Here is a 26,036-nt window from a genome sequence, read left to right as displayed (position 1 = left end):
AACAAATTGGTTGTTATAATTGATTTATATTGGTTTATAATTTATTTTTTTAGAGGTAGAATACTCTATTTAATCTTTGTATTTTACACAATTTGCCCCTTTAGCCCTTATCTTTTAATTTGTCTTCAATAGGTCTCTATACTGTCAAAATAGAGTAAATTAGGTCTAGTCCCTTACGACCATTCTCCTATTTAGTCCTTTTAGTTTTGTCAATTTGGACTTAATTGGTCCAATTTTGACAATTTTGAGATCTATTGAGGACAAATAAAAAGATAACGACTACAAAGACAGATTAAGTAAAATACATGGACTAAATAGGGTATTTTATTTTTTTATAAAAATTTCTAGTCAAAAATCAAAATCAATGTTCCGCAATTTCAGATGTTGGGGAAAACCTTAGAAAATTTATGTTTAGTCCTTAAAAGTTTCCTCTCTCCATCCCCTGTTTTCGCCCACACGTTCTTGAATTCAAAGCGCAATTCCCTCTCTTCCTCTTTCTCTCAATCTCTCTCAATCTTCCAATTCTTTCAATCTCGCTCTTGAAGATTGTCATTGTTCTGAAAAGGTGCTTGATTTTCATAACTTTTATCATTTTTTTCAGTTTCAATTCATTGTGTTTAACTTTTTATTATTCTAGTTTTAGAATGATTGTTGTGGAAAACTGAAATCTTTTGAATTCTTGTTTTGCTCTAAATTTTTGATTTGAGATGTTTTAATCAATTGGAATGTAGCAATTTTGCTTGAGAGATTCACAAAACAGTGTCTTTTTTCTTGAATTTTTTGGGGTTGCAGATTCAAAATTTGGTTTTGGGATGTGGAAAGTTGCAAGCTTTTTCTGTTGAGATGGAGCTTGTTCCCATGGAGAGCAGAGCTGAAGGAGGAAAGTTCATGGATGGAGAACCCTCAGATGAAGCCCCATCTACAGCAAACCATCATCTTGATAGAAATCAATTCCCTAGTTCAGTGAGGCAGAAAGCATATAGATTTGATGCATTAGGGAATTACTTCACAAAAGCATGGGATCTTTCAGAGGGACATGGTTCAGAATTTTGTTGGTATCATGTAGAGGTTCCTAGAGGAAACCACAAGCTCTCATTGTCTGCTCAATATCTCATTGATGCACTTTGCCCTCCCCTCAAACTCCAAGACATTCTCTCCCTTGTTAGCAATGGACCTTTTTGTGGCTATGTCTCAGGTGCTTTGGTCTTTAGGGTCAATTCACCTGGCCCGGCTTCTAGCAGTTTCACTCTCAGGCTTGCTGCTAGGATAACTGAGAGCTTGGTTATTACTGTTTCTTTAGGACGGGTTCCGAGGTTGGGCTTCTCACCCACAGGGCAATCTTTGCTATTTGAGATTCCGACAGTGGAGAACCGGAATTTGGTTAAGGATGAGGAGTGTGGAGGAACAAGTGGCATTCTGATTAAGGAGCATGTTCTTGAGTTTTTGTTGACCATGAATCATTCTGAGGAGGCTGATAATCCTGTTCCTTGTACTGTTGCAAATCTCCTTGTGCATATTGTTGACACTCATGTAGATCAAGTTCAGGATATAGTGACCAAGCTTGAGATAGAGTTGGATTCAGTTGAGCTTGAGCTAGATAGAGGTAATTGTTACAATGAAGTGAACTGAGCTTGTATTGTTGTCTACTATTAAAAATTTTAATGTTTTGCTTGTTTATGCTCTATAGAAAAATCAATTAAATTGCATGATCCAAACTAACTATTTTTCTGGGGTGTATTGACTTGCTTTATAAAAATTCTAATGTTTTCCTAGCCTATAGTTGTTCTTGTGATATATATATATATATATATATAAGCAACATCACGTTTTTTATGTTAGAAAATTGTTGTGTAAAAGGCAGAGGTCAGAAAATGTAATTAGCAGCATAAATTAGGATCACAAGATTAGAAGCAATTTGCCAGACTTGTTTAAATTGAACAACAAGGAATGAATCCCCAGGGATACATTTTTCTTGAGTTTTTTTGTATGTCAGATTTATTTTGTGTCATTTAGGCCTTTAGCTTAATGATGACATGAAATTCCATGAGTAACATTTGAGTGATGAGATTTTGATAATAAATTGTGAAGTGCGATTGGAAAGTATGATATCAATTGCATATTATTTTTCAAAGTCTTGAAATTAATCCTACCATATTATGTTTATGGACAACTACCTAATGTCAATTTTTTATTTATGTATCGCAGAAACATGAATTAAGTTCATACATGTTAATTTTTATTTTGATTTTTCATGTCTCATTAGTCTGGTTTAACTTCATCAAGAGTGACCACGTATCCTTTAAGCTAATGATGCTTCTAATATCCAACTCCTCCAATTCTTAACATAAATCTCAAACATGCAAACCATATGGTATTAGACACTTGTAATTGATGTGACATTTGGTATCTGCATCATTTCTCTTGTAGCTCATATACTGAATAATTAACATAAAATTTATTGGCACCTTCAATTGCAGGTGGCTCAACAGTAAAGAAACAGATGTTGGATGATAGAAGATTTCCCAAAATGCATTTGAACTTGCAACGACTACTACAAGTAACTTATTTATGTTCTTGTTTTAAAGAAAATATAAAGTTTAAGACAAATAGAACAATTCTTAACTCCAAATATTTTAGCCTTTCCACAAACATGAGCTCTTCAGCTTACTAGTTTATTGATGTTAATGATGAATAGTAGCTACAAATGGAAACTTTCACGAGTTCAATTAAAACAATTGAAGAAGTCCACAAAATTCGAAAACTGAGGACTTCAAACTTGTCATAAATCTTGTTTTATTTGTTGTATGTGCCTTTTCTCAGCACAATGATCACCTTTTGTCGGAAAATGAATGTTATCATTTAAAATTTCCTTTTATTTCAGGTAGTTTCACATGGGGAACAAGTATACCCACGCGTCAAAGAGAAATGTGCAGCTAAAAATTGGTTTGCAACTGAAGACATAGTTGCTCTTGAAGAGCTTATAGGTCGTCTTAGGAGGCTTAAGGAGAACTTGGGATTTATAGTAAATCGAATTACAGCTGTTCAAGCCGGTCTTGATAGTTGGCAAGCAGAACAGATAAATCGAAAGCTTTACTACCTTTCTGTTCTCTCAATTGTTTTTCTGCCATTGTCCATTGTCACTGGAAGTGAGTTTCCTCCAGACAACTCATGGCATTTTCCATTGAGATTTCATATGTAGTTTGTGTAGCTAATTTCATGTGTCTTTATAAATGTCACAGTATTTGGAATGAACGTCGGTGGTGTACCATGGACAGGGCAAAAGGACCCTTCTCTACAAGATGGTTTTGTCAATGTCTTACTGCTCTGTGGTGCTGTATTAGTTTTGCTCATGATCTGCTTCACTTTTCCAGCTCTGTACACCCGCTTACATTCTTGTAAACAAACATTGCATCGAAACTGGTCTCTTAATAGAAAATCCTTTTTGAGAACTCTTTCTCGACGTGGATTCCAGGAAGGCGGAGGCTATACTCGCCTTTGAGAATTCTTCAGGTATTTATTTTTCTACAAGTAGTATCTTTGCTCCCTCACGCAAAGTTTGTTTTGGACTAAATCAATCATCTTATATGTGTTTTTTTATTTGTCTGCAGCCCTTCTGAAAGAGTTCTTACAAGTGATAATGCCGAAAAGTTTTTTCTTTGTTTGAATGCCTGATTGCAGGGCTAAAGTTTGTATATCAAGCTGAGTTGATTTACAGTGTCAAAAGAATGAAAATATCATTGTAGCATAAAGCATAGGCATGTCACACTTCCCTTTTTGTTTGTTTGTTTGTCACTTCCACTCTAGTTTTGTATCCTGAGCACCTTGAAGCTAATAATATTTAGCTCAAGTTGATACAAACCATTACATTTGTATGTATCTGTTGCAAATAATAATATATCATGGGCTAATCTTCAAGGAAAGTAAACTGATCTCATCTGATTTCACTTTGCCTTGAATTTTTTCTTACATTGAGAACACAATGGAGAGCATGTTTTGTTTTACTCACATGCAGAGATTTGTGTGCTTCATGGTCATGAAAGTGAAAGAAAAATACATTGCTGTGTACATATATTGATTTGTGTGATTTCAATTTAATGGTATGTTGCATCTTCTGTAAAAGTTTATGAGTTCTAAGTCAAAATTGGTCCTACTTGTTTCATGGTCATGAAAGTGAAAGAAAAATACATTGCTGTCAAATGGACAAAATGATACAATACTCACTTATGTGATTAAAGATAGCAATTTTCACCCCGATCCGTGGTTTTCGACCCGATATGTCCTGAATAGGGTAATTTTTTTTCTTTTTTGAAAATCAGGGCACAGGGCGGGGCAAGGTTTTTTTACCTTAATTTAACTTATTAATAAATATTATATAGTATAGTTGTAAATGAAAATTTTCTTTAAAATTTCAATAGATTCAGATTATTTCTATAAGTATATGTTTTATAAAAAATTCTATTTTATAAATATTTTTATGAATTGTACTTACTTATTTATAATTAGGGGCGGGGCGGGGTTGTTTTATGAATAAGAAAAAAGAAAAACGGGGCCGGGGCGGGGCGAGGGTGAGGTGGGGCATGAAGAAAAAAAAAGAGGGCAGGGCTAGCATTAAAATAATAATTTTGTTATGCATATATAATCAAAGCCTGGAATTTCTGCAACCTTATTAGTTATTATATATATATAAGTAATCTTCAAATATCTCTATTAACACAAATAATTTTCCATACTTCCTTGCTAGCCACACATTAAAACTGCTGAAAATTTTCTACTTTATTTGCAGAATCAGTTTGCAACCTCAATTGATGATCCCTAACAAACTTAGATTGTTAAAAGTAAGAAAGTTGCAGAAATTACTCTCATCCTCAATATTTAAACAACTTGATTACAAATATAGCAACAGTGATTGTCTAATCCAAGCACCATGTAATGCTCATTGAATCTATATTTTTTCACTAACAACAAACATTTTCTAAGGATTTCTTCATCACCATCATCAGTAGCCATGCCCAACAAGAATGTTTTACTCATTGTAACTTTTCTTTGCGCATTAACAATTCATGCAAATTACTGTTTTGCTGCAAGATATCTATCAGAGCCTCCGGCACAGATGAACATGACGGAATTTGCAACGTCTCTTCCTGCCGGAATTCCCGACATCTCGACATTACCGAAGTTGGATAATATGAAACTACCTGACTTCACATTTCCTCCAATGCCTTCACCAAAATTACCAAACTTCTACAACATTACAATCTTGGGTGTTCAGCTTCATATACCTTTCAAACTCTTATTTGGTAATAATACCTCTTGAGAGCATTGCACTTGGTAATTTATGCATATAATATCAAAACTCTACTTTTGTAAGGACTGATTGTTTATGAATCATTGAATTTTTTTTTAATTTATTCATGATAATAAAATGATCTTAAATGTTGCAACATGGCCCAATAAAATGCTTCTAAAACCCATTCCAATCCAAATATCCATAAAAAAGCTAGTTCACTATGTATGTTCGACGCAACTTCAATAATAAAACATCAAAAACACCAACTGCCAAGTGGTCTATTGATAGTTTGATCCTTATTAGAATCCTTTACAAATGGTGAGAGTTCAAATTATGGGTGATAGCATATTTCTGGGAGTATGAGTAGTAGTCGTGTGTGGGTGGTTCCAGCGTCTATATGTGCACAGGTCTGTCCCCACTTGCTTTGCCGAAATTTGTGCACGCTCTTGTCTTTCTTAGTGACCTAGCCGCTCATGTTAGGAAAAAAAAAAATCAACAACTAAAAACTTCATGACACAGAAAAATGACATCAACAACATGCTTGCTTCAAAGTGCACAGTTGATAATTATTGATTGATGCTGAAAAAATAAAATTTTTATTAGAGGTTTTAAAAAAAAAATTACCTAACATACATTAAGGGGCCGTTTGGTTCGCAGTAATGTAGAAATATTACCACGTGTTACGTGGTAATTTAAAAATATTACCACGTTTGACATTACACCGGTGGTAATTTGGATGGTAATATCACATTACTAATTTATAAATATTACTAAAAAAATTGGTAATCCTATTATCACCAAATTTGGTGTTTATCTTGGAGTACCGTGATAATTTTATAATTTTTTATATTTTAGTAAATTGATTACTATAACAACCAAACATGGCAATGAATTATTCCCGATAATAAGAGTTCTCAACCAAACATGATTATATCAAATTACCGTAATATTCCCAACCATATAACATTCTCACTTATATTACAATGGTAATCTTGTTATGATAATATGTTATTACCACAAACCATATGGCTCCTAAAGAACTTTATTGATAATAGTTGTTTTTTTGTTATTAATCAGTGATTAACATAATAGCAAAGACCACTAAAAAGTTTCTAAAGTGCAAACTGGTATAAAGTGCATGGAAGCTCTAGTGACATTGTTCCTGGTTTCTCAATTAAATTGTTAATTTCTTGATTTGAAAACAAGTAATATTATTGGATTTTTTAATATATATTTTATATAATTATCACACTGTTTCTATTTTATAAATCAATTGACTAATTGAATGATAACAAAAAGAAATATCTTGTAATATTTATGGAGTTGTTAATTCAGTTCATAAAATCACAATTTTATACAAGAATAAAATTATTATTAATTCTATGGATACAAAAACATTAACTTGGTGAAGAACTCACTTCACCTTAATTCTAAGGCATTATCAGATCTTATCTGATAATTTTATTTTTCTAATTGCTAGTGGCCTCCCTCATTGAAGGGCCTGTAAAGTGCAAAATTTAAAAATGAGGATAATTTTGCATTAATTATCCCTACAAAATCCTCTAATTTAATTATCTTGTAAAATTAAGGATCACTTGCACAAAATTTATAAATTAATTAACCTGATATTTTTTTTTACTCTTTATTCTTTTTTACTTGTTACATTTTAAATTTTTTTTTTCTGTTTTTTTTTACTACAAGTAATAAAAAATGAAGGGAGTATTTTTTATTAAGTGTTAAATAATTAAATAAATTTATAAAAATTTATTTATATATATATATCCCATAAAATTACAAAGTTACACATTTATTATTGTAAAGTTTAGTTTTTTTGGTATAAGAGTAAAAAAAAAATTGAGATTTTCGCATAAGCACTCACCATAATTAACTAGAGTTATCCAGTTATCGCACAACATAATTAATATTTTACCCATTCAAAAGACATAAAAAATAATCATATAAAATAGATGAATGCATAACTTATACTTGAGTTGTTACACTTTAGAGAGAGACATATATTATATACAAACATATATAGAAAATGCATAAAAAAAAAAAAAAATCAATTTTCATGATTTATTGAATAATAATAAGTAATTAACTAAATTTAATATATATTAAATAACCATGCATAACTTTTGTGTGTCATCCAAAACACATTTTCCATGTCAGTCCATCATATGGTATGTTATTAGCTTGAATTCTCGTTAAATATATAATTTATGTGAGGGTATATATGTAATTCAATTTTTTATAAAGGTGACAAGCGCCACCAAACATGAAAGTCAAATATGAAAGTGCACTATTTATTTTAGCTTGATGCCTTCTTCGAATAAATCATTTACTATATAATCTTGGAAGGAAGAATATACTATTCTTTGCATAGAGGACCCATATGAGGACTAATAACAAATAATATCGACAAACCACTAATTATGTGTAAGGCGGGATTTGAACATATGACTTCCCATATAAGTTATAAGATTCTCAAACCTTCATTGCTATGTTGAAGTAATACAAAAATTATAAAATACATTTTTTTTAAATCCTTTTAAGTAAATTTTAGTACATGTAAGTGTTTGGTTTGGAAGTAATCCAAAGAAGTTGTGGAAATCTTAAAGTGAAACTTCAACCACTCGGTGGAAGTGAAAGTTTCAATTGAAAGTCTTCAGTTTAGTGCGTATGATTGAAAGGAAAAGTGTCAAATTATCAACAACTTTTTAGTTTGATTAGTAAAAATAAAAATTTAAAAATAATGGAAGTGAAGTTCCACTCACCACTTTATAATGGGGTAAAATTATTTGTTTATTTAATATATTATTTTTTTAAAAATATTGTTTAATAATAAAAAAGATAAAAAAGGAAAATAAATAAATAAATGATGAAAAAATAAACTATAAAACATAATAAAACCATAAAAAATAATAAAGATAAAAAATGGAAAAAAAAAAATAAAGAAGAAAAGATTAAAAAAAATAAAAATAGGTAATTTTAATTTTTTTTAATTTTTATTTATTTATTTATTATTTTGAAAATATAGATAAACTACATTTATTAAAATAATATAACGGCACAAGTGATTTTAATGACCCACATGGCCGAAGTGTAATATCAAAATTTTACTTTAATTAAATTTTTTTTGAAGTTGGGGAATAAAAAATCTTCGTGCTTGATAGTGATAATTTACCTATTTCAACTTCTATTTTAATAAATCAAGCAAATAAAAATGTCGTATTCGCTCTCACTCGGCCTTTATTTCCGCAAACCAAACACATCTATAAAAGAGCTTAAACCGAGAAAATTTGGTTATATAAGGGTAAAAAGGTAACTTCACTCAAGCTATAAAATAACTAGATTTCTTCTCTACTTCGGACAGGAGTTCTCAAGGACCAATTTTCACTGTTGACGTTTCCCCGAGATCTCGCACCGCGTTTCTTTCCCGCGGAGCCCTAGATCGCCGGAGAACGCCGGCGGCCATGGCGAACCAGGGGACGGAGAACACCGGGATTATCAGGGCTTGTGAGGTGGCCATCGATGGCGGAGTGACCAAGGAGCGGGCCATGCTCTGCATCAAGGTCTCCAAGAGCCGAGGCATCTGGAACAAGGCTGGGCTCGGTTCTCGAATGGCCAAACCCCGGGTCCTCGCCCTCACAGGTTTGATCTTGATCTTTATCTTCTGATGAACTTAGTGTTGGGGCTTAGTGATCTTCATTATTGGTAGGAATTCTTTGTTTAGATTGAGTTGATTTGGCGTTATTGCTTGATCTTGAAGATCTGTGAGGTTTGTGCTTCCGCAGACAAGGAAGCACTGAGTTTGATTTTGTTGGTTTAGATGAGACATTAGCTAGCTCCTTTTGACGTCTTTGACACTGGAGATTGAGGTAGGGATCGCTGTATCCTGGTGTGAAAACACTACCTCGGCTCAAGGAGCATGATGCACTATTTCAGGTAGTTACTTGGGTTTGTTAGTCCAATGGTTGGAGTGTTTTCTCTTGAAAAGTGGGATCTTGGAGTCTTGGGTTTTAAATGGTCTGCTTCTAGTTTCTTGTGTATCACTGGAAGAAGTATATACAAAGGGAAATTAATGATTAATTTTGAATAATAGAATTCGTTTCACATGGAATGATAAATTTTTCTAACTTGGATTTAAATGCTGCTCCTATAAATTGCACTTTTATGCTGAAAAACATATCCATAGAAATATTGGGAAGAAACAGAGTGTTTTAATGTTATGTAGGAGACAGGGAGGTGGGATTTTTTTTTTTTTCATTACCTCAGCCTAAATCATTCAAGTCTACCCTTGTGAATCATCATGTAATTTGAAATCCTTCTGAGATTTTATCAGAAAATTAGTTCACTCACAAGTATCTTTATTTTCACATGTTGAGGTTCTGTACAAGTTGTCTACATAGTGCTGAGTTCTTGTATTTTGCTTTATGATATCTGTGAGTGTAATTACTTCCCTTATGGTTGAAATGTGGCACATGCTTAATTCCTGCAATTTTTGCAGTGAAACGTTCATCACAAGGTCCAAAGCCTAAAGCTTTTCTGCGTATTTTGAAGTATTCTGCTGGTGGTGTTCTTGAGGTGATTTTATTTCCTGCAAAGAGTCATATCTATAGATAAATTCTGCTGTCGTTAGATCTTTCAGCTTTGTTGTGTTACCTTATATTTAGTACCATGTTTTGGTGGCTGTTTTGGAATCCACATGCTTCCAAATAATTTGGTGATAATTTTAAGATCTACAGTTTTTCCCCCCTAAGTAATCATGAAAATGGCCTTCTTTGTCATATTTACAATTAAAGCTCACTGACATCATGTTTGATAATAAACAAAACTAAAAGAAAAGGGAAGGAGGATCTTCATCGCAAGTTGTTGGCTGCACCTAGAAATTTTAAATTTAACTTTCTTATTATTATCATTACAGCATAACTAATCATTCTACTTTAGTCTTATAGTATGAACTTAATTTAGTGCTGAATATTGTTCATAAATTTCTTGCATACATAGCCTGCAAAACTTTACAAGCTGAAGCATCTTTCAAAAGTGGAGGTGATTGCAAATGATCCTACTGGCTGCACCTTTATGCTGGTAAGCGTCTCTTGTTCTGCACCTCTACTTCATTTGATGAGGTTTCACGCTCTAAATACTCTATTGATTTAATAACATACTAAACTTTCCTTTGTATTTAGACCCTCCAACTATGAAGAAATTCATTGTGTAGTGTGTTTCTGGTCCAGGGATTTGACAACCTCAGAAGCCAAAGTGTTGCACCTCCACAATGGACAATGCATAATACAGATGACAGGTGAGTATCAGCAAGAGTATCAGCGATATTTAGGATGATAAAGAGATCACTTATATTACAATGAATATAAATTCTGGTTGTCTTGCTTTTCTTGAGTAGGAACCGGCTTCTTCATGGCATTCTAAACATGTGTAAAGAGATGTTAGGCCGCCTTCCCAAAGTTGTTGGTATAGACATTGTTGAGATGGCTCTGTGGGCTAAGGTACATACTTTCTTCTTCTTCTTATTCTTTTTTCTTGTATCTCATTGTCATAAACAATTTTGGTTTGACCATTATTTCTGGCTAAGTGGCAGTTGTTTATAGATCTATTGTTCGAATGAATGTAGGGATTAAGGAAATCAAAACACTTTTTACTGGATGGAGTGTGAGATTTGGTTAAGTAGAATTCTTCTATCAGGATTTTGTAGTTAATGTCAATGTTTGAAGTATGGTTAGAGTAATACACTTTATGTCAAGGGCACAAAGCAAACTGTGTAAGGCTTATTTTTTAATCATTATTAAACAGTGTACATCTAAAATTAAAATTATGGATATACCTTCTAATATTTTTATGACTTAGGCTGGAACACATGTAGAAGTCTTATGATATAGAAGGAAACATCATGTAAGAAGGTTACTTGTGAGAGTGTGCTCTTCAGTAGGTAGAGGTGATGTGAATTTTATTTCCATGGTTGCAAGTGCAGTCATAAAAGGCTTTAAGTTGGACATTCTTGTAGTCTACTTTTGTGGCATAGAATAAATTTTACATCATCAGTCATCACCATAATCATACTATTTATTCACCATCATGTATATCAAACTGGTTCAGGAGAACAAACCTGCAATTACTGATCAAGTAACCACAAGAGATGGCCCAGTTGCATCTGTTTTGACACCAACTGATTCCAAAGTTACCGTTGAGAATGATCTTGTTTCACAAGCTGAAGAGGAGGACATGGAGGCTCTACTTGGCACGTAAGTCTTATCTTTTGCTTCTTCTTGTATATTATTCTTTTGTTATGATATCACTTATTTCTGCAGATAGTAATCCAAATGAGACCATCTATTATGTGATTTTTGCTTCTTTTTTTCTTGACTTGCCTATGTCATCATCAGATGTTCTTAATTTTGGACAGACATCTAAGAGTTCATTCCATGCAGGTATGTTATGGGGATTGGAGAAGCGGAGGCATTTTCAGAGAGGTTGAAGAGGGAGCTTCTTGCGTTGGAAGCTGCAAATGTCCATGCCCTTTTGGAAAGTGAACCCCTAATAGAAGAGGTATCCCTCCCTTAGGACTTTTATGGCTAGTTCCTGATGTCTATTTTATCTATTATATTGAGGTAAAATGGAGTAACCATGTATTACTGAATAGATGTCAGAATGTGTAGTATGTCATACAGATAGTGATTCAAGCCTTCATGCATGACTGAACTTACATGAAAACAAGCCACTACTAATGCCTTCCAGAGTAGTTTGACTATGACAGTATAAGACCTTATCAGATGCCAATTTGTATTAATCTACTGTACCTGAGGCTATATCACCAGTTTGCCTGCTTACAGTCTCTTCTGAATCCCAATAAGATGAAACTTGATAGGAACAAGAGCTTCATTTTCTTCTTGTCATCCTTTTTATAATGATATGCCTTTTGAAAAGTGTTCATTTATATTGCAACTTATAAATGTTTCTGAATCATTTCATTTATTTAATTGTGCAGGTATTACAGGGGCTAGAATCTGCCACTGCATGTGTTGATGATATGGATGAGTGGCTCCGGATTTTCAATGTAAAGCTCAGGCATATGAGAGAGGATATTGAATCGGTATAATTCAAGAAACTGCGCTGTCATTTTCAGCTAGAATAAAGAAGTTTCATGAGAATTCAATTATATGGTTCTTATTATTTTTTGGAAGTTTTCTCATAGTGCATACATATTCTTATAGTGTTTTAGCCTGTGATACTTATAAATGTTGTCACAGTGTCCTTCATTCTGGAGACTATTGGTATCAATTTGTGACTAAGAAGGCATGATGTGCCTTCTTATTGATTTTTATGAGCAACTAACCTTATTGTCATCAGAATCAACATGCTTAAATTTTATTAACTGAATCTTCTATGAATGAGTTCTATGATTTGTTCTTCAGACCCAACTCAAGTTAAGCTCTTATTTATGAATTCTAGACAACTATATCTGCTCTCATTTTAGTATCTCTATTAGTAAGTGGCTTGGCAAATTCGCAAGGTTATGTAAGTGTGAGAGTATTAATTCAGATTTTTCACTCAATTCTAAAATTATTTTTATCACAAGTTTGATTGGATATATGCACATCTAGGTGGAATTGCCTGCAACCCTAGGTTCAGTTATCCTGCATAAACCTTGAAACTGCCATATGTTGAATCATTCTACTAAACTTCTTTTATGATATTCTTGTAGAATAAACTATTACTTATCCTGCCTGTTCTAAACAAGTTTTCGAGCCACTTACCTCTTGTGCTTATTGAAACCTAGCTAAAACTGTGTTATGTACGCCAGGCTGCAATTGTTCAAACCTTATATGCCTGATGTGATATGAATTACATGAATCATGCTTCTCTGTGATGCTGTTGCATCATATTACCCAACTTTCATACAATGTTGAGTTTCTTTTTTGGTCTCCCTTAAAGTTGTTTGTCGAACTCATTAAATGGTTTATCAAGAATATGTTTTATGTCGTGTTACTCCCGATCTGGATACGGATAAAGTTTGATAAGTTCTAAAATTGTCATCATTCTATTTTAGGTTTACTTGGGATTCTGTGTAGATTGTAATTAATGTATGCCCTGGATGACAAACATATGAGATTTCTCTGGGGCTTCGCTTCTCTGTCTCTTCTTTTCCATTCTTTACATTGATTTGGGCTAGAAGGTGTTCAAGGTGATTTGAGGACCCAAAGTACACTCTCATTTTTTGCATATGGACTCTTAGTCTTTCTTCTTTCTGTTATCCATGATTTCCTTATTTCCTTACTGTATGACATTATGTCTCTTTGTAACTCTTTGTCCAATGGTTTGCTTTTATCAAATGACTTTTCTTTTTAACTCATTTGCTCTAGACTAGAATCTCTCTTGAAAGTGGGAGTTCGTTAATAATGAAGGATTTCCAATGTTTGATGTCACTGAAATGTTCACTGCTGACAGTTCCTTCAGATTTATCATTGTGGTAAAGTTATCTAATATTGCTTCGTTATGTACTGCAGATAGAATCTCGTAATAACAATTTAGAAATGCAGTCTGTAAATAACAAAGCACTCATTGAGGAGCTCGATAAATTGCTTGAGTGCCTGCGTATTCCTTCTGAGGTACTTTTATTATCTGTATAGTATTGGAGGAAATGATTCTAAGTTTCTCATTTTTAAATATTGATGTTGGCTGGTTTACCTTGTGACACTTATGGCAGTATGCAGCATCTTTGACTAGTGGTTCCTTCGATGAAGCGCGGATGCTTAAGAATGTGGAAGCATGTGAATGGTTAACGGGTGCAATTCGTAACCTTGAAGTGCCAAATCTGAATCCATGCTATGCTAACATGCGAGCTGTATGTGTGCTATCTCTTGTTTGAAATGCCAATTATTCCTGGTCAGGGATGCATCACTTTTCTTTTGGCTGCACAGAATGAAGAAGTAATCCATTTTTGCATGAAAGATATCACTTACTTTCTTTATGTCATACCAAATAGCTCTTTGATGCATAGCCACACTACATATTCTGCTGGCAAACGAATATATTATATGCTGGAAATAAACTGCTATTGGAGATAAGTATTTGGAGCCTTTTTTTTTACAATAATTACTGACAAGTAGTTGAAGAGTATTCTCCTATTCTTTTATCTTCCTTCAAATCCTAATATAAGACTCAAAACAATGAAATAGACATGGGCAATAATTGAAATTGAGCTTAGGTCAATAGATTCAATTTCCCTGAAATGCTACTCCAATTTATTTAGTGCTACTCATTGTTCCTTTAACAAGTCAATCATTGATATTGACACATTATGTTTAAAATGATTGCACAGGTTAAGGAAAAACGTGCTGAATTAGAAAAGTTAAAGAGCACTTTTGTTCGTCGGGCATCAGAGTTCTTAAGGAACTATTTTGCCAGTTTAGTAGATTTTATGATAAGCGACAAGAGTTATTTTTCACAGGTAAATTTACAGCTAAATTTTTTTAGCAGTTTACACCAATAAATTTTGACATTTAAATCTGAGGGTTTTTTTCAAACCATGCAGAGAGGACAGTTGAAGAGGCCTGATCATGCGGATCTGAGGTACAAATGTCGGACCTATGCACGGCTTCTGCAGCACTTGAAGGTTCTAAATTGTTGAAAACAACAAATTAAATGGAAATTGTCAGGTGCTTGCTATAGTTTTTTTTTTTAATCTGATTGTGTTATATTGTATACAATTTTCAGAGTCTTGACAAGGACTGCTTGGGCCCTTTGAGAAAGGCTTACTGTCATTCCCTCAACCTGCTACTTCGTCGTGAGGTTAGAAATGGAAACATTTTTTATGTATTTATGTTGAGCTGTCATGTTTAGATGCGTAATGTAATTTGCCTGATAATAGAGCCTTTTCTGTCAGCGACACCTGGAAAGTGTGTGGATCTAAATTGTAAGAAAATCTACTGTAATAATGAACCTCTTCTGGTCATTTGTGGTTTCTGCTCCATAGCTTCCATATGGTGTCTTATTGTGTGTAGTTCTACTGATTATGATTATAAAAACAATTCTCCAAGTGCCCTACATTTTTTTAACATTGATTTTGTTGAGCTTTTTCTTATTTCCAGGCACGGGAATTTGCAAATGAACTGCGCGCCAGTACAAAGGCATCAAGAAACCCAACAGGTTGGCTTGAGGCTTCTACCGGCTCCAACCAGACTGCAAATAGTTCTGATACTGCTACAGTTTCTGAAGCATATTCAAAGATGCTAACAATTTTCATTCCCCTTCTTGTGGATGAGGTTTTCTTCCTATTTGTTCAAGAATTGTATTGTATAACGAATTCCTCTGTTGGTTGTAAAGTATGAGTTATTTTCTTGTTGCAGAGCTCTTTCTTTGCACATTTTATGTGCTTTGAAGTTCCTGCACTCATCCCGCCTGTCAAAATTGGCTCAGATGGCAATCAAACAAATGATGATGATATGAGCCTCATGGCTGCATATGGCAGTGATGTCAGCCCGAGTAATTGTCTTTCCTTTCTCTCCAATTTACCCTATATATATATTTCATGTCTGATGTTTTCCACGAGAGTCTTACATTTCTTTCTCTAGGTAATAGTTCCTCTGAGTTGGGAACATTAAATGAAGCTCTTCAAGAGTTACTTGATGGAATTCAGGTGAGTTTGGTTTCTGTATATTTCACGTAAGTTATATACATGTCTTTAGTTTGGCCTGTCTTTGTGAATCCTTTGAATTTATAAAGCACATTACAGCTTTATATTGTTGAGTTGAAGTTTTATATGGTGTAGATTATACATGATGCAAGCAAACTGAATGTTTTCCCATGTACTGTTATAGAACAGTTTAAGAAGATAGGTTAGTTCTTGGATGATTTTCATAGGTTTTTACCAGTTTGCCAATTTACACTTCTATGCATTCCATTAATCTTTTATTGGTTCATTTAGGTTACCAAAACTTTGCTTTCAGAAAGTTATATAAAGACATTTCTGGCGAAATTCATAGTTCAAGCCTTTTGTTGTCATCTCTTTAGCTATGTTATGCCCTTGTTAACTAGGATTCTGAGTTACAATACTCATCATAATCCGGTTTTCTAGGAGGACTTTTATGCCGTGGTGGACTGGGCGTACAAGATTGATCCATTGCGTTGTATTTCAATGCATGGTATCACGGAGCGTTATCTTTCTGGACAGAAGGCTGATGCAGCAGGATTTGTGCGTCAGCTACTTGATGATTTGGAGTCCAGAATTTCAATGCAGTTTGGCAGGGTAAGCTTTGTTTGATGTTTACACTTTCATGGATCAACTGCTTGGAACATTTGGTAATGCTCTCATTATGGTAACTTCTTGTGTTCTTAGTTTGTTGAAGAAGCTTGCCATCAGATAGAGAGAAATGAGCGTAATGTCCGACAAATGGGACAGCTATCTTATATCCAAAGGTAAACTTGAGGAAATTTTAATCTTTAAATTGTAATCTGGTTTTTCTTTATCTCTAGGCTAAGGCTTGAAGAATGAGTTTGATCTCACAAGTCTTTTCCTCAGTTAGAATATGTCAGCCTATTGCTGCTACTAGGTGCTAACTTCAAAGACTTAAAATATAATTGAATAAAGACATTAGAAGTCTAAAACGTTACTTAAAAAATAGGCTATGTTTGATACCAGCAAATATGTCCATCCTAATCCATAATTTCTATAGCTGCCAAATTTTAATGCCCTTGAACCTTCTCTGTTTTTCTGTTCACTTTCTATATTGTGTGCTTTTATGCTTGTACATTAATTGTCATTATCCCAACTATTTGATGTCTACGTATTAATACTACCACAAACATCACTGTCGTCGTGTATCCTTTTAGCCTGCTTTTGAGTTGCATCATATTCTAGACATCTTAAGCAGTGACTAGGATCCCACAAGGGTGCCTCAGAAGTGGTCTTTACTTTCACTGATGTGTTCTGTTTGTTTCCTCCTATTAGTAGTCTTGTGTGCTATTTGGTTCAAGCCATATTAATCAACCAAAATTAGTCAATTTAGTGTATTTGGTTTGATTTGATATTTACATCAGTTTGTTCAGTTTAGTATTTTGATATTTCGGTGCATGCAGTTGTTCAATTTTGGGTTTTATAAATTCAACCTGAGGTGCTGAACCCACTGAACCCACTGAACAAGTTAAACCTTAAAAGGTTTAACTTGGGAACTACTTATAAACTGAATAAAAAAATTTTGGCCTATCCTCTCAAAGGCTTGGAGACCCAAGCCTTCGTCTCTTGAAAACCAAACAGAATAAACTGAAATAACCAAACCGGCCCAAAATTTTGTAGAAATCAATATTGTGAAAAACTGCAACTGTAATAACTGAGCTGACTGAACTTCAAATGGTCAGTTTGGTTTTCTGTTTATTCAAAATATTGGTCAGTTCGGTATTAAAAAGTATGAAAACCGAAAATTTTCATTTATTTATTTATTTTTTTTAAACTTGAACTGAATGAATGCATGCCCCTACCTATCAGTGGGTTGTAACATGGGGTTCAGGGAATTGGGTTGTGCTTGTGCAGTCACATTATTCCATATTTTAGTAGTCTATATAATCCGGTTTTTACGGATCACTTGAGTAGTTTGTTCTACTTAATACAAAATACACCATCATTCATTATCATATAATTGATTTCTGATATTGGATTCTGTGTAGGCCCTATAATGTTCTTGTCTTAATTTGCTTTATGGTTAAACATGTTGTTGAGATTAAGATTAAACTGAGCATTATTGATCTTATATGAATATTCCATTTTTTTTTTCTCCTTTTGTTTGTAGGTTTGCTACGCTTGCGACAAGGATGGAGCAATACATCCAGGGGCAATCGAGGGATTTGGTTGATCAATCATATGGGAAAATTGTGAGAATGTGAAACACTGACCTCACTTTAGCTTAGAGTTTTATCAGCTTGCTGACCTCACTTTAACAATGCCATCCTGACTGATTTCTGAACTCCTAACTTTTCAATGACAGCTGAAGAGTTCCTCTAGGTTTTTTCTATTATTTTTTTTATAAGTTGATGAAATGGATGCTAATGATATTGGAACAGGTAAGCACGATGTTTGCAACATTGGAAAAGATTGCTCAAGCAGACTCAAAATATGCTGACATTTTACTTCTAGAGAATTATGCAGCTTTTCAGAACAGGTTATGTGCAGTTTCCATCATTGTCTACTATAGTCAGTATATAAAAATTCTCTTTCATTTTACTTTTCTTAATCTGTCATGTCATGATTAACCTCCTTTAATATCTGTAGCACAATTAGATGTTCTAATAGACTGCACTTCCTTTGACTTCCAGCCTTTATGATTTGGCCAATGTAGTACCAACACTTGCAAAGTTCTATCACCAGGCTAGTGAATCATACGAGCAAGCTTGTACACGCCATATCAGCATGATCATTTACGTTGTAAGTTCTATCACCCTGAAGAATTTTGTGATATTAAATTTTATCTATACCCTCCCCTTCTCTGGATCTTTAAGTCTTTATTTATATTTGAGAGATATTGATTCATTTACAATATCATACTTTTTCAGCAATTTGAAAAATTATTCCAGTTTGCTCGGAAAATAGAAGATTTGATGTACACAATCACACCCGAGGAGGTAATTAACTGTGAAACATCTTCTTTATGTTGTTTACCAAAAATTCTTGTTAGTTCTCAGAAACGTGGTGCTTTTCATTAGTTCACAACTCCAAATTTGGAACTACACTACTGAAAAAGTATACAAAGTTTACAGCATAATAAATCAGAGTTTATGCTTAGAGCTCAGAGTCAGATAACCACTTAGTGACCAAAGTAAGCTAGTTGTCTGTCATTTATTTGACTTAACTTTCAGTATTAACAGAAGTTCTCACTTGTTTCAAAATTCTCAATTTGGCGTTTGATTACTGTACCTTAACCTAGCCAACTTGGTTGCCAATTTTGAATTGCAGTGCACTCTAATGCTATAATCTATCTCCAGCCCATGTCTTGCATATTTGCTATCATAATCATAACCTAAAGGAGTCACTTCCATTGCCAACAACATTAGCCATATGGAAAGGGGAAAAACTAGCTGTACAGACGACCTTGTATGTTGAGAAAGCGTCTACTCTAGTGATAATTATACCTTGTAACATTGAACTGAACCTTCTCTTTTATAGAACTGCAATAAGAAATCAGCAGGCTTTTTAAAACTAAGGCGAAATACTACGTGGCTGTGTTTTCTTGGTGCATGCATACATTTATATACAAGCATGTGTGCACGTGTGTGTATGTCCATACTATTGGTGCACCATATGCTCTTTTGTTCAGACATTTATTTCACTGCTCTATGTGGAATGTGATTTAACAACTTTTGGTGAATATTCTTTTACTTCAGTAATAACTGATGGGATTATGCTTACAGATTCCTTTCCAACTGGGATTGTCGAGAATGGATCTTAGGAAAACACTGAAAGCCAGCTTATCTTCTGTAAGAGAGATATACTTTATGATGCATGGCTTCCTCGCAACGGGATTGTTAATATTTCTCTTTTCATTCTGATAGGTTGACAAGTCAATCAATGCCATGTATAGGAAGTTGCAAAAGAATTTAACATCAGAGGAGTTGCTGCCTTCTTTGTGGGATAAATGCAAGGTATTTTCAAAAAAAAATTATTTTGAATTTTCTTATTTTGATGCCATGTATAGGAAGTTTCTTGTTTGTTTGGCAATGCTCACTTAAGGCTTTCAAGCATAATAGCTGATATGTGTCATGAGGTGTTTACTTTTGCTAGACATAAAGAAAAAGATGGACTATAGAAATGAACAAATTAAAACTTATACACGATGCATTCAAGTAACTATTCTTAAGTTCATATATAGTTCAGAGTTAAAAAGTGTAACTTCGTCGCGCTGATGTGAGGTAAGTTCATGTAATTTGTTACTCATGCTGCCTTAACATAAATGGCAATGAAGATCGCATGAATCAATCGAAATAACATAGTATTAGAGCATCAAATGACTTTTTTCATCTTGGCATTGCAGAAAGAGTTTCTAGATAAATACGAAAGTTTTGTTCAACTTGTCACAAGAATATACCCGAATGAGACCGTCCCTTCAGTGGCAGAGATGAGAGATCTTCTTGCATCTATGTAAATATGTAACCAAGATTCCTCAACAAAATGGTCATATATTGTTTTATCTTTTCCTATTTCTTTCTATTTGCTCTTCTCATTTGTATAATTTCTTGCTTCTTATCATTCATTTTGCTCCATCAGTTGGATTGTAGAACAACAAAATTTCATCTCATACATGAACCAGAACTATGATTCAATGTATTTCAGTCACTGATTCTTTGAATGTGATCATGTGATTCATCTCATCACACAACCTCATCACTTTCTCTTCATCGCCAATCCTTCTATACCCTTCCACAAAAGCATCATAAACCTTCTTATCGGCTTCAAACCCTCGCCCGGCCATCTCCGCCTGAAGCTTCGCTGCTATCTCCATCATCCCTCTCTCACAAAAACCTCTGATCAGTATCTCGTAACTTCTCCGGCTCGGACTAAAGCCCTCTCTCTTCATCTCCTTCCTCAAAATCACTAACCCTTCATCAACCCTATCTCTTTTACACATTTCATCAAGCACCTCATCTACAACCTCAACCCCAGCCCCAAACCCTTTCCTCTTCATATCCTTGTACAACACCATACCTGTCTCGAGATCACCAACCTCACAATGCCCCCTGATCAAATGCTCATAAGTCGTACACGTGGCATCAATCCCATTCAAAACCATATCCCGATGCAACTCTTCGGCCATTTCCATCTCACCCGCTTTACAGTAACCGTTGATCATGGCATTGAAGGCCATGATATCAGGTTTGATTCCTTTTCCCGCCATCTCGTCCCATAACTCCTTCGCTTCTCGGATCCTCTTACCATCCTCACACAGACCCGCTAACAAAATGCTATACGTGAACACGTTCGGATCCACCCGAAGCTTCTCCATCTCGACCCGGATTTCATGCACCCGATCCGATTGCCGGTCTTGGTACAAAGCTAGTAAGAGAGTGTTGAAGATTTGAACGTTGGGTGATACTCTTGGATTATCGGATCCGAATAGTTCTTGGTAGAGTCCGAGACCCGCATCCGACCCGTTAAGCTTGGCGACGGATCGGATCAAGGAGTTGGAGGTAGACAGCAAGGGATGGATGCCTCGGGATAGGAGAAGCCGGGTGATGTAGACCGCACGATCGAGTTTCTTTGCATCGAGATAGGCTAAGATGAGGAGATCGAAGACGAAGGGGGCAGAGTCGAAGGAGCGGTAGGTCCTGGTTAGGGTTTCGAAGATCGCCGGGGAATCGTAGAGGCGGACGGCGGAGCTGAGAAGGCGGAGGGCGGCGGGGCGGAGACGTGAGCGGGCGGCGATGTGGGCGGCGGCGGAGAAGGAGAGGAGGTCGTTGCAACGGGAGAAGGTGAAGAAGGCGAGGGCGAGGTGGGGGCGGTTGCGGAGGGCGGAGAGGATGCGGACGATGGCGGAAGGGGGGATGCCGGTGGAGGGAAGGATGGCTTTGAGCTGGGACCAGCGGGAGCGTGATCGGTGTTCTTTGAGGATGGAGATGGCGGTGGAGATTAGGGTTTCGTTGCGGTCTGCTTCGGGATCGTAAGAGTGTGGTGATGATGAGGAGATGGACGAACAGGATGACAGGATGGAGAGGAGGCGTTTGGGTTTTGACCGTGAGATCGCCGCCATTTAGAAGCATAGAACTTCACTGGTGCGTATGAACGTCTTTTTTTTTTTTAAGCAAAAAGCCCCCTTTGTTTATTGAAATTGATTTTTTTTTTAAATATAAAAAACTGCTTATTTCTTGCATAATGATAAAATTATTCTTATAATGGGCTGGAATAAAAAAAAATACGGGCAAATAAGAAAATAAAAATGGAAAATAGAAAAAAAATGATATTTTCTTTTTGTGTATAAATAACTAAATATCCAGGAATTAAATGACAAAATAATGGTAGATTTGAATAAGATGGACATTGACAGGCAAAACTCATGGTCAAGGGTTCACAACAATGGTTGACGAGTTGAACAGGATCAAAGATAAAATATAAAAAATATTATAATAATTAATAATGATAAAATGTGATATATTTATAATTATTATAGTATAGTTGTTCAGAAACTGCATGCATGAGTGTCTGACGGTGTTCATGGTGTGGCTGTGTGAACATAGGTACCAATACGGATACGATAAGCTTCAGGAGTGTCCATGCTTTCTAGTTAATAATTCAAATAAATTCTTTCTAATCAAATAAAATAGTCAAAAATGCATAGTTAATAAAATAGTTCATTTAATGGTTTTGAAGGGCCATGACCAGACTGACCTCATGATCGGTTTTTAGTTTTTCTAGTCGAACTGGCGGGGTTATTTCGGATCTTTTTATGTTGATAAACAGTTTATTAATGGGTTAACAATGAAATCCAACTATTCATCTGGAAATCAATTTAAGTTTTCAAGGAAAATGTATTCATGCTTAGATTACTGATGACTGACTCATGTTAAAACAATTTTGAATAATACTTTGTTGCTTTAAAACTTTAAATTTACAAAAAATTCTAACAATTAAGTTCAAAATAATTCAGCAGGACACACAAACACACACATTTAAGTTACAATAAACTAATTCTCAACTAGTTACAGAAATGAGTGTTGTTTTAATTGGTTAGTTCTCAACTAATTGATAAGACTTTCATTGGCATTGGTACAAGGCTTTGATAGGTGGAATCCAAGCAAAAGGATAATAGCAAGGTTTGGTGTTAATTTTATTATTCCCTTGTGCTTTTGTATCACAATTATTTCTAGTGACTTTCCTTTTTCTAAAGCATTTGCTGACCCAACCAGACAAAGGAACCAATTCTTGTTTTAGAGAGAGGAAAAGGGAGAAAAAGAGAGGAATATTAAGAACATTAGGATTTGGTGTTATTTCTAGTCACTATTAATTTGCTGAATTATTCTTGCTTGGCTCTTAATCAGGGAATAATTTTTGCCAAAATTCAACCTATAGGCTTTTGTTTTTGGACTAAAAACAAATAAATACATTGCTTTTTAAAAAATAAAGTAGTAATACTCTGATTAAAGTTTTCGCAAAACTTAGGCCCAGATTTAGATATATAGAGTCCTTTAGGATTGATATTTTTTTTAAAATTTTTTTCTTCTTATTATCTTGACAAACATTATCATATGACACAGTTGATAATATTCTTATCATACTGGCAGAACAATGCTCATCTATCTCTATCCTAGATTTTTTTCCTTAAAGAATATGATAAGATTGTATTTTTTTAACAGTAAGTTCTTTGAGAATTAGCCATTGATTTAGTGATTATTCTTTCCAGTATTCTTTCCAGTAATAACAAGGAATATTTCATTAGAAAGAGATCAAACCAAATTATATCAATTTCTTTATAAAAGAAAAGATGATAAGCTTGCCAAAAAACACAAGAACAAATGTGGATCCTCATGTTGAACTTAATTAATTCTTATCTTACATATAATCTTGGAATTATGAGACAGCACCTAAGAATCATCTACTAATACTAGGAAACCCCATTTTTTTTTTTTCTTTTAGCAAAGTAAGCACTCATTTATTCTGTATCTTAACAGCAGTGTTTCTTAGCTAGCATTAACATGAGAATGGTATCAAAACTCCATCAAACACAAGAATATTTTGATTCTCTATGCCTATCATCTTTGTTCACTAACCATCCTCTAATCAGGGACTCATCACCATCTTCAAGAATATATGCCAACAACCTTGTTACTCAAGCCTCAACCTCAAACCATATATATATATATATATATCTGAAACAACCTCTAAGGATGAATCACCAAACACTACAACGAGTAATATATAACTGTTTAATTTTTACAATTGATAGATTGTTCTTCCTCATTGAGAAGCATGAAGTACGGAGAGATCATGCACTTTAGCCATCCTCACAAGCTTCGGTGTGAGTACGTAGAGGTGCCGTTCAAGTGTGATGGATGCAAAGAGGTAGGCATAGGTTCTCGGTTCAAATGCAGTGTCTGTGACTATGATCTTCACAAACATTGTGCCTTACCGACGGCAGCCACTGTTGTTCACCACCCTTTCTACAGAAAGTGTGAGTTCCAGTTCATGGCCCGGCCACCGGGGCACTTGCCGAGGTATTGCAATGCTTGTGAGAAGGATGTAAATGGGTTTGTCTACCATTGCCGTTCTTGTGGGTTTGATCTTCATCCCTGCTGTGCTAACCTGCCTTATGTGCTTGATGCTGGAGATTTGAAGCTTTACCTCTACCGCAAGGTATGTCTATATGAACTTTTCAACAGTGACTCAGTATTCTGCACAATTTCCAAATTTTCATGTCATTCAAGCTTTTAGTTTATCTCTTGTTCTAGTGTTTGGATGCAATTTTGAGTATGGTTTTTATATATGTGAATAGTGTTTTTCAGTCATTTTATTCAATTACTGGTTTTAGAAAGGAAAAGAGCAAACTACACTTCACTCTGTAGCAAAAAGAAGATAAAGAGTAGTTGGATAAGCGAATATTAGTGGTTTATGAGAGTATGTCTGTAAAGATAACTTTAAATTTTGATTAGGAGATATTAGCAATTATCCACTTGTACCAGGGTATATAAGCAATTTTCTCTTTCAGGAAGATGTATGCAGGATAAATGCTTTGCATACTGGTTAAATTCTTGTTTTTAGAAGATACGCAAGTAATTACAAGTTTTACAAGTGACAAATTGAATCCTAGATTGAGAAAAGTGAAAAAGAAATGCTTCAACAAAGCACTAGCAAAAGCAAAAGTGTAAAAGAGAGTCTATTCATGAATGTCCCCATGAACTTCAAGCTCAAGACATATACATCATATCAGAACCAATACATTGTGACTAACAAAAATGACTACCTAATATACAATAACTACAAGCTGTAGTACATGTTATTATGATATGATGAGAAACCCCGGTTTATATATTTAAATCCATATTTTCCAAATTAACTGATGTGGAACTATTAGTTATTTTAACATAACACATGCGGAGAGCATTGTATTTATATCGGTATCTTTTGAAACTTGTTTTGAAGGTCGGAGGTGCATGTCATAAATGTGGGAGGAAAGGAAACAGCTGGACATACAGGAGCAGTTGCAAGAAATACAACCTGCATGTATCTTGTGTGATGGAGATGTTACTTGATAGTTGGCATGATATATACTTTGGAGGTGGTGGCCATGGAAGTAATGGAACAATGACCAAGGGTTTCATGGGGAACAACACTAAGATTCCATGCATTAGAGGGGCCAAAATTAACCACCATAGGAGCAAAGGGAAAGTGAAGAGATGCTGTGAATTGGCTGGGCTTGCTTTGCAGTTCATCATCTCTGCTGTTCTTGGTGATCCAACGGCTGTTATTGCTGGTGTTATTGGTTCTTTTATTCCTAGGGTTTGATCTTTAGTGTTTTCTATGTATTGTGTATATATACTTAATGATACTTGTTTGTAGCTAATCAAAATGGTTTTTATTGTAGGTTATATCCTAAGTGGTTTTGTTTATATGGTTTGGAATGTTATGGTTTTTAATTGGAATGCAAATTGTGGTGGTTGTTATGTGAATGTTGTTTAGCATTGAATTTTATGAATAATTGAAATCAGGAACTTTGGTGGTGTTGTAATTACTATAAGATATGTTAGTGATTAAATC

At 34.6% G+C, this 26,036-nt stretch overlaps 4 protein-coding genes across 5 annotated transcripts; 3 read left to right on the top strand and 1 right to left on the bottom strand.

Moving 5' to 3' along the window:
- Nucleotides 1-415: 415 nt before the first annotated feature.
- On the top strand, nucleotides 416-3,885 carry LOC120277883. The gene is made up of 6 exons (XM_039284732.1): nucleotides 416-565; nucleotides 793-1,603; nucleotides 2,478-2,557; nucleotides 2,882-3,146; nucleotides 3,240-3,510; nucleotides 3,609-3,885. Exons 2-5 carry the CDS (start codon nucleotides 844-846, stop codon nucleotides 3,497-3,499), a joined length of 1,365 nt encoding a protein of 454 aa, XP_039140666.1. The 5' UTR covers nucleotides 416-565; nucleotides 793-843; the 3' UTR covers nucleotides 3,500-3,510; nucleotides 3,609-3,885.
- Nucleotides 3,886-8,663: 4,778 nt separating this feature from the next.
- Nucleotides 8,664-20,640, top strand: LOC120276805 (exocyst complex component SEC3A-like). The gene is made up of 25 exons (XM_039283517.1): nucleotides 8,664-8,941; nucleotides 9,798-9,874; nucleotides 10,298-10,378; nucleotides 10,528-10,595; nucleotides 10,695-10,797; nucleotides 11,405-11,550; nucleotides 11,737-11,854; nucleotides 12,294-12,398; nucleotides 13,813-13,914; nucleotides 14,013-14,150; nucleotides 14,628-14,756; nucleotides 14,841-14,921; nucleotides 15,023-15,097; nucleotides 15,397-15,570; nucleotides 15,655-15,790; nucleotides 15,880-15,944; nucleotides 16,383-16,553; nucleotides 16,644-16,723; nucleotides 18,091-18,172; nucleotides 18,362-18,459; nucleotides 18,614-18,722; nucleotides 18,851-18,919; nucleotides 19,706-19,771; nucleotides 19,847-19,936; nucleotides 20,326-20,640. The coding sequence occupies exons 1-25, from the start codon at nucleotides 8,764-8,766 to the stop codon at nucleotides 20,434-20,436; spliced, it is 2,652 nt and encodes an 883-aa protein (XP_039139451.1). The 5' UTR covers nucleotides 8,664-8,763; the 3' UTR covers nucleotides 20,437-20,640.
- Nucleotides 20,597-22,059, bottom strand: LOC120276806 (pentatricopeptide repeat-containing protein At2g15980). Its single transcript, XM_039283518.1, has one exon. It carries the CDS (start codon nucleotides 22,036-22,038, stop codon nucleotides 20,611-20,613), a length of 1,428 nt encoding a protein of 475 aa, XP_039139452.1. The 5' UTR covers nucleotides 22,039-22,059; the 3' UTR covers nucleotides 20,597-20,610.
- LOC120276807 lies at nucleotides 21,922-25,948 on the top strand. 2 transcript variants are annotated; one of them, XM_039283520.1, is made up of 3 exons: nucleotides 21,922-22,060; nucleotides 24,229-24,635; nucleotides 25,422-25,948. In XM_039283520.1, exons 2-3 carry the CDS (start codon nucleotides 24,252-24,254, stop codon nucleotides 25,782-25,784), a joined length of 747 nt encoding a protein of 248 aa, XP_039139454.1. In that variant the 5' UTR covers nucleotides 21,922-22,060; nucleotides 24,229-24,251; the 3' UTR covers nucleotides 25,785-25,948. The 2 variants fall into 2 exon arrangements, with proteins under 2 accessions (XP_039139454.1, XP_039139453.1); XM_039283519.1 differs by lacking the exon at nucleotides 21,922-22,060 and having other exon boundaries at nucleotides 24,150-24,635.
- The last annotated feature ends 88 nt before the right edge of the window (nucleotides 25,949-26,036 follow it).

The sequence above is a fragment of the Dioscorea cayenensis genome, chromosome 15, assembly GCF_009730915.1.
Source record: "Dioscorea cayenensis subsp. rotundata cultivar TDr96_F1 chromosome 15, TDr96_F1_v2_PseudoChromosome.rev07_lg8_w22 25.fasta, whole genome shotgun sequence".
In the NCBI taxonomy this organism is placed as follows: Eukaryota; Viridiplantae; Streptophyta; class Magnoliopsida; order Dioscoreales; family Dioscoreaceae; genus Dioscorea; species Dioscorea cayenensis.
This window is presented reverse-complemented; position numbering and strand designations above follow the sequence as displayed.

Excerpts from the sequence above, each read along its gene's own strand:
- LOC120277883 (XM_039284732.1), top strand. The coding sequence starts at position 844 with ATGGAGCTTGTTCCCATGGAGAGCAGAGCTGAAGGAGGAAAGTTCATG. Across the intron at positions 2,558-2,881 it reads ACTTGCAACGACTACTACAA|GTAGTTTCACATGGGGAACA; the intron begins GTAACTTATTTA and ends CTTTTATTTCAG. Across the intron at positions 3,147-3,239 it reads ATTGTCCATTGTCACTGGAA|TATTTGGAATGAACGTCGGT; the intron begins GTGAGTTTCCTC and ends TAAATGTCACAG.
- LOC120276805 (XM_039283517.1), top strand. The coding sequence starts at position 8,764 with ATGGCGAACCAGGGGACGGAGAACACCGGGATTATCAGGGCTTGTGAG. Across the intron at positions 11,551-11,736 it reads ATGGAGGCTCTACTTGGCAC|GTATGTTATGGGGATTGGAG; the intron begins GTAAGTCTTATC and ends CATTCCATGCAG. Across the intron at positions 13,915-14,012 it reads GCCTGCGTATTCCTTCTGAG|TATGCAGCATCTTTGACTAG; the intron begins GTACTTTTATTA and ends CACTTATGGCAG.
- LOC120276806 (XM_039283518.1), bottom strand. The coding sequence starts at position 22,038 with ATGGCGGCGATCTCACGGTCAAAACCCAAACGCCTCCTCTCCATCCTG.
- LOC120276807 (XM_039283520.1), top strand. The coding sequence starts at position 24,252 with ATGAAGTACGGAGAGATCATGCACTTTAGCCATCCTCACAAGCTTCGG. Across the intron at positions 24,636-25,421 it reads AGCTTTACCTCTACCGCAAG|GTCGGAGGTGCATGTCATAA; the intron begins GTATGTCTATAT and ends CTTGTTTTGAAG.